This window comes from Zosterops lateralis (genome assembly GCF_965231275.1).
Source record: "Zosterops lateralis genome assembly, chromosome: 4".
NCBI lineage: Eukaryota > Metazoa > Chordata > Aves > Passeriformes > Zosteropidae > Zosterops > Zosterops lateralis.
In genome coordinates, this window is record NC_139765.1 from 26362500 (window position 1) to 26372708 (window position 10209).

Sequence of the window (10209 nt, forward strand, 5' to 3'; positions counted from 1 at the left end):
TTTGCTGACAGCGTGAAATAACCACTGTGTGCCTCTTGCCTACTGAAATAGTTTCCACTTTCCATTTACGTCTAAAAAGAATTATTTTGAACATTGTTTGTCACGTGGCACAAAATCCAGTTTATGAATGATTCTGTTGGGCATAAATTTTCATGTTTTCAGTAAATTTACATATGCAGGAGCTTCTCACTCTTCTCTGCCTACCAGCAGGAACATCCTGTGTGAATTTTTTTATTGTCAATGAGAACCAGCAGTAACCTTCTGGTTTTATATGAAGCACATTAATCCCGTTCTTGCAAAAGCCTACTTACCTGGCACAGAAATCTGCCTAAGAGTAACAAAGTTCCCTGCCTAGGGAAACTAAAAATTTTCCAGGATACCTGTTTTTCTGCACCTCCCAGCTCCTGAGTTGCTTTCCCACGTAAATACTCCCCTCTTGTGTTCACTTGTAGGTACTAGGAAAATCGGCCAAAAAAACCCCACCCAAACCCCAGACCTATCCTTGGTAGTGTCAATCATTAACAGATATTGGATTGAATTCCAGGCAGTGAATAGTTTCATCCTGCTGAAACTCGTTCTCTCTGTGCTAGGCTGCTCTTCAGCTGACAAATCTAAGGTATTGATGTCACATCTGAATTGCTAGGATTGACCCAAGAAGAAAACATTCTGGCAGAGCTGATACATGAAGTGACCAGAACAGGTCAATGACAAGGAATACCAGGTAGCTTTAAAATAAAGCAAAATATATTTTGAGTTCTCAATGTAACACATCCCTTCACCAAGGCAACGGCATCACAGCTGTGAAAACTCAGTCACTTTTTTTAACTTCTTCCTCTCTTCTGACAGATCTGACTCCAGATGCACTTAGTGAGATTGGATAGTGGGACAGGCTGCAGCAGTGCAAAAGCTGCATTAACACTGCACTTCATTGTGAATGACCAGGGCCAGACCACAGCTGCTTCCAGGTCCAGAGGTGATGGTCTCTGAAGGTGCCCTTGAAAGGAAAACTGGTACCATGGTACCAAGATGGGCCAAGCTCAGTCTGTAGCTGGTGAAGAAGAAAAGTAGTTTTTTTCCTCAGAGACTGCCAAATTTCCTATGTAGTTCTGAAATAAAAAATCCACTGGAGATGGCTTGGTAGACTGTTTTTGATAGCTCAGATAGCCATAAAGAGAAAAACAAAAAGTCTGTTCAAATACCAAACTAAAAGGCTTTCCTCTTCTTCTTTTTTCCTCCTGCCACCTTATTCCTGACACCAATAGCCTCTTCTGTGTCATCATCATCATCATTCCGAGATCGCTTCTTCTCTCCCTGCTCCCGCAGCTCCTGCAATGCAATCAACAGATTGACCCAGAGTTCTGGCACCTCAAGAAATTCAGACTACAACAGCGAGGACAGGGTCAAAAGGCCAGCACCCACCATTCGAGCAAACCTCTGGGCCTCAGCCACACGCTCTGCCAGCATCATAACTTCTTCCTCTTGCATAGGGAACGCTGGCAGCTTCTTGCCAATCAGGTGTTCAATGCGCTGGAACAGCTCTACATCATACCTGAGGAAAGAGAAGACACCAGCTTCTAGAATTTATCTAGACTTTCCTCCCATCCCACCCTGGGCTTTGAATTCACTTCCCCTTTAACTAAATTAAACCAACTGGCACTTCAAAATGAAAAGTAGTATTTTATTCTCACCCAGGATAAGGTCGGATATTTTCTGCTCTGAAACACAGCTAGAAAGAATAAGTCTGTTAAATTTTATCACTTACTGTGTGACAAAGGTGATAGATTTGCCAGATCTCCCAGCTCGAGCTGTTCTCCCAACACGATGAATGTAATCCTGAAAAGAATTTTCTTGGTAAGCAACAATATATGTTCACAAAACACAGAACAGATCTTATGGCAGATCAGCCTATATATTTTCTCTTTAGGAAAGAACAAGAGAATGTCAAGAACATGTCAGAATTAAATGCTCAGGAGGGTGTGCAGCATGAGACTGAGAAAAGGCATAAGTGGAGGCATAACTTTGGTTTTAATGTTTGAATTATTCTCCTTCTCTTTCTAAACGAGAAGACCAACTCCAGTTATTCCAGGCTGCAAGACAAAAGTTGCAGTACATCACCTTTGCCAAGACTTCACTCTCACTTCCACAGAAAGCTAATATTCACAGTGACCCCATGCCTGAATTTTCAGTCTTGGGATCTAGTGCTCTGCATAGTGCATCTTCCAGAGAAACTCTGACTAAGTAGATTTTAAAATCTATTGATTAAGTAGATTTTAACTTGGTAAGCATGGCAAAAGTGAGGATGACTGAGGAGAGTCTAATCTATTGAGCATCTTTGGTCAATATGGTTGTAGGCTGTTTTCCAGGTTTTATACAACATTATGGAAATTAAAGTACTCCCTTCTCCATATAGGATTTGCAGAGAGAGGGTTGTAAGAAAGGACCTGTTCTATGGTTTAGATGAGAGAGACGAGCACAAAGACCATGAAAACACCATTCAAACTGCTGCTCCCATCGTTTTTTTTTTTTCTTTTTTTTCTTACTTTTGTGCTTTTACAAAACAGAGTGTCTTCAAAAGATCTACTATGCTTTCTTCTGTTTGCAAGGCACAGTATCTTTAATCATTGTAAGCAACAATAGCAATTCCTGAAGTGCATGTTAATGGTATGCTTTTTGGAACTAAAGTGGGAAGGTGTCACATCCCTGAGATAATCCCATACTTTCTGTAAAACACAGATTGGTAACTTACTTTCTTTTCTTTTTGCTGTACTTTTGTAATATGAAGGTGAAACATATTAAGGACACCTTTCTTAACCAAATGCTTGTTGAATGTCATAATGAGCGAATTAATTTTTTTTTAAACATGCTTTAAAATATGAAGGCAGACCTGGATCACAGGCACAGAGATAACTACATGAACCTACTAGTATGTTAAACCTGTTTTCAAAGCCCTTTAATGTAGTAAGGCAAAACATACAGTCTGACCAGAAATATAAACACACAGAGCATTCCAAACTTCACTTATGGGATCACTTCTACAGCTCAGGCCATGAGACCATACAGAGATACCAACTGAGTAGGGGAGGCTAAACTACACCTTTCAATGTAGAGAATCATGAATTGGGCTTCCAGTCAGCAGAACAGAGAAGAGATGCCTCTGTTCCTTTGTCTACCTTATTTGTTTATCTGCTCCCAGTGACCAGAAGCTCTCAGCTGGCACATGCACAGGCTTACCTTAGAGTGCGTAGGAATATCGAAGTTTATCACCACATCCACATGTGGGATGTCCAGACCTCTGCTTGCTACATCAGTAGCCAGCAGAATAGAACGTGCCTTTGCCTTGAACTTGTTTAGAGAGCCCAAACGTTTATTCTGGAAAAAGGGACAAAAAGAGAATGAGACAATAACACTCATTCTAGTTTCCAGTTAATATGCTCTTGTTAAAATACTGACATGAAAGAACTGGGGGAGAAACCACTCAAAAATTCACTTCTCTAATTCCTTTTTTAAATATTACAGAATCAGGGGCAGCATTCACATTCATTATATTTCTGTGGATCAGTCTAGTCCACTGGCTGTGAAATACTCCTCCTGCAAGGCAGGTGTGACTCAGTATGGTGCAGCACATTTCCCAAGCCCCAGGCTCCCTTCCCACTCTATTCTGTGGGGTCATGCCCATACCTGACTCATCTGCCCGTGCAGGGGAATGGCAGTGAACCCCAGGTTGCGGAGCAGCAGAGCAGTCCTCTGAGTATTGTTACAGGTACTACAGAATATCATGAAAGAGTTACCAGCCAGTTCATTCAGGATATAAACCAGGTAGCTGTCCTGTAAAGAAACAGAGGGAATTCAAAAAAACTCAGAGATAATCACATGTGCAACATTAAGTCTAGGACTCAGAAAATGACAAGATATTGGACAGATGTGGGAACAAGAAATGACAGTAAGAGAGAAGAAACAGAAGTGATGTTACCTTGAATTTGGAGGGAATGAAAATGTAGTACTGCTGTAGTTTTTCAACTGTCTGATACTTTGAAGAAACAGCACATTTAACAGGATTCTTCAGAGCAGCACGCTGCAGTTTTTGAACCTGGTAAGAACAATGAAATTTAGTTGGACAAAGATCTTGTCAGAAAATTGTATTAATACAGTTTAACCAAGAGGATAGCCTGATGGAAGGAGAACTAAAACAGACTAGTCTATTCCCACCTTCTTGGTCATGGTGGCAGAAAACAGAAATGTCTTCCTGTCTCGAGGAATCACTTTTAGTATCTTATCCACCTGTAAAAAAACAAGGAAATGGAAACACTAAATACTACAGGCAAGCAAGACACAGGCCTTCCACAAATATAAAGATCATCCACATTAAGAGTAAGGCATGTGTAAACATACAGTAGGGAACAAATTTTTTTCTCTTCTAAAGTGAAGGTGTAGGCTGATATCTTGTTGACAGTTAGGCAGTGTGAACTCCAAAAGTCCAACAATAGTGCAAGTATCAGGCAATGTTTCTGCAGGAATGTGTGTCTGACTGTTTTCTACACTAACTACATTCTACATCAGGCACTCCAGAGACACCAGTGGATTTCAGAGACTAAGTGCCTCCTACAGTCTTGGCAGTGCTCTGCAGAACTCTGCTATGTTCTAATCCCACCACAGACTTTTGTGTAATTATTGGATCTTAGTTACAATTTACTACTAATTTCTACAGAACAGCTCAGTGTTTACGATGCGACTGTATGAAGTGATTTTAAAGGGACTCATCTGGGGTTCCAAACTCATCTTTTAGCAGATTCCTACCTCTGTCTCAAAATCCATGTTAAGAATCCGGTCAGCCTCATCCATCACTAGGAACTTCAGAGCTCGTAAGTTGAAGCCCTTTGTGTTCTCCAGATGATCAACTAGACGGCCAGGGGTTGCTACCAACAGCATCACAAGAGCAAATTCAGAATGAAAGCAAAGGAAAAGATCCAAACAGATAAGAGAGTTGTCCACTACAAAAATGGGATTCTTTGCCCAAGAAAAGTAAAGATTGCTTTGTGGGAATAACTCTTTCATAGGATATCTTCAGAAAGTGTTTTGAAATAAGATTAATGGAGTCAGACTCTCTGAAGAACGTCCGAATAAGAAGTGACACAAAAAAGACTACAGATAAGCAGTACTGTGAAGGATGAGACCAGCATTTTAAATACTTGAGGAGAATGAAAAAACAAGCCAAAAGCACTCTACGTCTAGCAGGAATTCTTTGGAATGAGCTTGTAGGAACAAGTTCTAAAGTGGACACTTCAGAAACATTTACAAGCCAGTATTTAGAGCTTGAGACAAAAAACAAATGAAGAATGTACTCTCTTTTCTTTGGTTAGCTGGAGTTTGATAATATTCATACTCCACATCCCCAGCACATCAACTTACCTATTATAACATGTGGTTTCTTGGCTAAGGCCAGAGATTGAGACATCGTGTCAATTCCACCTACAATAACCGCTGCAGGACAAAGAGACTGGAGTCAATCCCTCAGTGCAGCACCAGCCCTCCCTGGCACTGCAGTGTTTACTCCTACTGCCCACCACCCACAGCAATTCTGTATAAATGAAAAGCTACTTATTTTTATGAGAATTTGCTTTATTTTTGCATATCTGACCTTTCTAGGCTTCTTAAGCCATGCAATTAATTCCTTACTGGCCACAAGTATTTTATTTTCACAGCTGAAGAGCTACAGGCAGAATCTATTACTTGCAGTTCAACTTGGCTGCAAAAACCTAGGCTTTCTAAACATACCCACAAAGCTATTTTTGAGATATTATCTAAAGAATCAATACAGACAGTCTGAAAGGAAGATTAAACTACCTAACACCATAGCAGGGAGCTAGCTCTATGCAATTTCACTGGACACAAACACACTATTGAGAACATTCTCTTCTACCTTTAACTATCCAGAAGAGACCACTCAATGAGGAAAGACTGTAGTCTTTTTTCCTCAAACCTAATACCAGATCTCTGTCTTCCAGCTGCACAAGCTTTTCTCACATTTTGTTCAATCCCTCATACAAATCCTCTATTTTTATCTTTGCAATCTCGAGCTGACAAATGGGTCTTCAGAAAAACTGGTCCAATACCATAAAAGCTACTTACTACTTTGAACACCGATGGAGGATCCAAGTGCTTCAAACTGCTCTGAGATTTGAAAGGCCAGTTCCCTTGTTGGTGTGAGGACAAGAGCAAATAATCGCTGAGGTACTTCCAGCAGTGCTTGAAGAATTGGCAAAGCAAAGGCTCCTGTTTTTCCAGAGCCAGTTTCTGCCAGTCCAATGATGTCTCTGCCTGCAAGAAGGAGCAAGGAGGCAAAAAACTGTTATACATCCAGAACAGAAAAAGAAGACTTTAAACCACAAGAATTCCTTAAGGACAGAAAAAAAGGCAGACACACAGAGGGCAAAAAAACCCCAAAGGGCCAAACCAAAGAATTTCAGAATTTCTCTGAAGCATTTTTAGACACTGATTTTATTGGTACAATGATTATAATCTGAATAGTCAGTTTTCTAGGTAAATTTCTGTTAATATACAGTGTTTCATACAAACCTTAGGTTCAAAAATAATTTTTACTTTATTATGTCTCAAATCTGACATCAGTTTACAGCTTAATGACTATTTCACTATTTGAGTCGAAATGTTGTTTGTTTACTGGCTTACAAGGATACAGAATGTGGTGTTTGAGACTTCAATCACACTACAGGACAACAGCACTATCAAAATCACATTTCACAAGCCATAACTGTGCCATTGATTAACAGAGTAATCTAAACCAGTCTGCAGTAGGAAGGTGTAGTGGTTTTGGTTCACTTATCCAAGTCATGGCACCATTTATGTGGTGGTTTCCCATGCCAAATTTTGTCTGCCAACTGGGAGATAGGATTTTGGGAGAAAAAGGCAAAGCAGGCCCAACTTAAAAGTAAACAATCTAAGAGAAGCAAAAGAAAAGGAAAAAACCCACAAATTAATTTCTAAACCAATCCTTTCTCTCACCACAAACTGTTAATTTTCTACAAAGAATGTAAAGAGGCAAAACTCAGAACTCCAGGTCAGTTGCACTTATAAAATAGTCATTCATGCAGTCCTTGAGAGAGAGAAGTCTCTCCTGTTGTTTGGTAACTTTCTACAAGAGAAACAGTCTGCTTGTGGCTTCTAACTCACACAATAGCAGCCTGCCCAGGAGATTCTGCAGTTGTGGAAACTCCCATATTCATGTAGCCTTTTCATTGACCACATATGTGAGTCGTAGACTCACAGATTGGGTGTGGCACTTTTAAAGATAAACAACTTCGAAGGCAAAGAATTCTTTATCCCAGAGAACAGAGATGTCTTCTCACTTCTTCACTGGCAGAGGGCTTCTCATCTCTGTTCAAGCCTTTCATGGGACCAAAAAATCACAACTTCTAATTCAATATTCACTCAGTAAATCACAAATACCTTTGCTTTAAAATCCACAAATCATCTCCCCAATTTGTATTGTCCATGATTTAAAGGAATACTTTGGTATATTCACATTACAGTCTGTTACTAAAACTCCCAGGAAATTTCAGCCCAGGACTCAGGCAACTTGTCATCTCTATCACTTAAAAGTCACTCTTCCTTTACTGACTTTGAGATGTCCATATTGTCTCTTTACATATCTCTAATTTGGCCTTTCCTCTCATCTCTGAGAAGGGTTAGAGTTTAAGAAAGTCTCAATCTGTGTCAGGAAAGAGTTAAAGCCTGCCCAGGCCTGCAGTGGTCATGTCATCTCTGCCGAGGCAGCCCAGAGATTTCAGAGCCATGCCGGTGGGGGGAGAGGCTGATGGATCCCTTCTCTTCCACCCTCGATCTGATGGCGTGAGCTGCTCGGAGCTGCTTCCTGGGGCCTGGCATAGGGTGGGAGGATCCCATCCTCCTCCCGGGTGAGGGGTGCCGCCAGCCTGGGCCTGGGGCACGGCCCTGACCTCCGCCATGGCCACAGACACGTGGGCAGCATTGCTGAACCGCAGCCCTGCAGCCGGGAGAAAAGGGCTCAGCTTCGGGCAGCGGCTCTCGGGGGCCGCCCTGGGGCAGCGGGGCTAAGCCGGGCCCTCCTCGGCCAGACCCTCCTCAGCTGTTACCTGGTCGCCAGGCGGGAGGAGGAGGAGGCCTCGAACCCAGCCTCAGCTTTATGGGGGTATTACCAAAAGTTGTATTCCGTTTTCTGAGTGGTCAAAACTACATACCAGTGCAAAAACTGGCCCCCGTCCTTTCCAAAGAATTCCAAGGTTCTAGCAGAGCAATATTCTATTAACCAAAAAAACCAAATTGTGTTAACCTATGACAGAAGAGTAGGAGAGAAAGTGTTTTGCCCCAAAACAATGCAGGCAACAGGGTGGAATTCATCAACAGAATCCATTACGACCTCCTCACACAGCAGAGAAGAACATGCTGTCAACAGAGCTTACACTGGAAACAATTTCTCAGGAATCCAGTCTTACCTTTCTGTTTGGTTTATTCCCCCCAAGAGAATTGGGGAAGAAAACATGTGCAGTAAAAAAGTCTGACAAATGTTAAATGCTGGGGCAGAGCAGATATTGAAAGTTTGTTCCCACTCTGTTACTGTGTTTTTCCTTTCCTCCTTGAGAGTGTTTTGGGAGGGGTTTTGTTAAAAAAAAAAATATTTGTAGAGGCAGAAATATCTGCTGAATTCAGTAATTTATTTTTTGTAATTCCAGAATGCTTACAGAAAGTCACTGTGGGTTGGTTATTACTCACTTCAGAAATCTAATTTCAAAGAGTTGCCCGCTCACAGCAAAACAAATCATACACACCACACAATCAGTCAAGGCATCTTCACTTTCAGTCACACACACACTCTGTAGGTCTCTATCAGACACAGCACAGTCTATTGTAAGCTTCCTGTGTATCCCTGAGTATTTCCAAAACAAAATGATCAATGCAGACCAGCAATTCAAATGATTAATAAGAATTCTATTTAACACGGAGTGTCAGAACTACACAACAGGAGTGAACACTCAAGGAACAATGTTTGTACCCATTTGAAAGTCTGTGACTGCAAGCAGTGTTATAGATTAAACTAGTATTCCAAGCTCCACCTGGGAAGGACACAGAACAAATATGAAAACTACTTCTAGACAGAGATCCTCAACAATGAAGAAGTTAGGACACACTCATCCCTGATCCTTCTCACGCAGCAAAATCCGTTCACAGAGAGCTCCTGGAGCAGCCCCCAGGTCAGGATCAAAGAAGGACACTGCTCACCTTGGAGAGCCACTGGAATAGCCTCAATCTGGATCTTCGTTGGCACCTTCCATCCCAACTGGTCACAAGCTTCACACAGGACATCTGTTACTCCCTGGACATTAGTGAGAAAAGAGAAACAGACATCACCAAAAAGACCTAAATTAAATCACAGAGTTAAATTAAACACAAGCTGCAACAGAGCCAACTTGTCTCTAGCAGAGACAAACCCCACCAGGCCCCTAGTGCAACTCCCTGAAAAGGCAGGCTGCTCAGTGATCCCCACTTCCATCAGTAATTTCATCAGATTTATTCAAAATCTGTTAGAGATGACTGCCACAGGAAGAATATGGTAGGTTTTGCCCTAGTCTATACAAGGAACTTCCCTCCTCACCCACAGTTATCTCTTCAGGGGTGACACATGACCATAGAAAACAAAAAACGCTATGTCAAGTTTAGATAACTTGAATATAGCGGCGGCCGGCTGCGGAGCGGGGATGGGAGCACCAATGCCAACCTGAGCGGGGCAGCGGCCGAGTGGCCACAACTCCTGCCCGGGCCCGGCACCGCCCCTGCGCAGCGCCGCACGTGTGGGCCCGGCCGAGAGCTCCCCCGGCCTCGTCCACGCGGGACGAGCAGGACGCTGCTCCTCGGGACAGGGAAGCGACCACCAGGGGAAGAAGGGGCCCCGGCCCAGCCTCACCAAGTCCTTGAAGCTCCGTGGCTCCTCCGCCGCCGGCTCCTGCTCCGGCGCCGCCGCCAACCCTTCCTCCTCTCCTGCCGCCATCTTGGCCCCGCTCCTCCCGGTGCAGCGCAGAGCACTCTGGGAGTTGTAGTCTTCCTCAGAGGGCATCGGGATTTGTAGTTCCGAAGAAGGAGCCAAGCGGAAGGGATGGGTTTCCCTCCGCTCCGGGAGGTGCCCGGGGGAGGGGAATTGCGGATCTCCAGCCGCCTGGACAC

At 42.9% G+C, this 10209-nt stretch overlaps 1 protein-coding gene across 1 annotated transcript; it reads right to left on the bottom strand.

The window, feature by feature from the left end:
* Positions 1 to 546: 546 nt before the first annotated feature.
* On the bottom strand, positions 547 to 10051 carry DDX47 (DEAD-box helicase 47). The gene is made up of 12 exons (XM_083860666.1): positions 9953 to 10051; positions 9271 to 9364; positions 6127 to 6315; positions 5407 to 5478; positions 4795 to 4913; positions 4207 to 4278; positions 3971 to 4087; positions 3679 to 3825; positions 3232 to 3369; positions 1763 to 1833; positions 1420 to 1549; positions 547 to 1326 (listed from the first exon to the last, which is right to left on the bottom strand). The coding sequence occupies exons 1-12, from the start codon at positions 10034 to 10036 to the stop codon at positions 1204 to 1206; spliced, it is 1356 nt and encodes a 451-aa protein (XP_083716792.1). The 5' UTR covers positions 10037 to 10051; the 3' UTR covers positions 547 to 1203.
* Between the last annotated feature and the right edge of the window lie 158 nt (positions 10052 to 10209).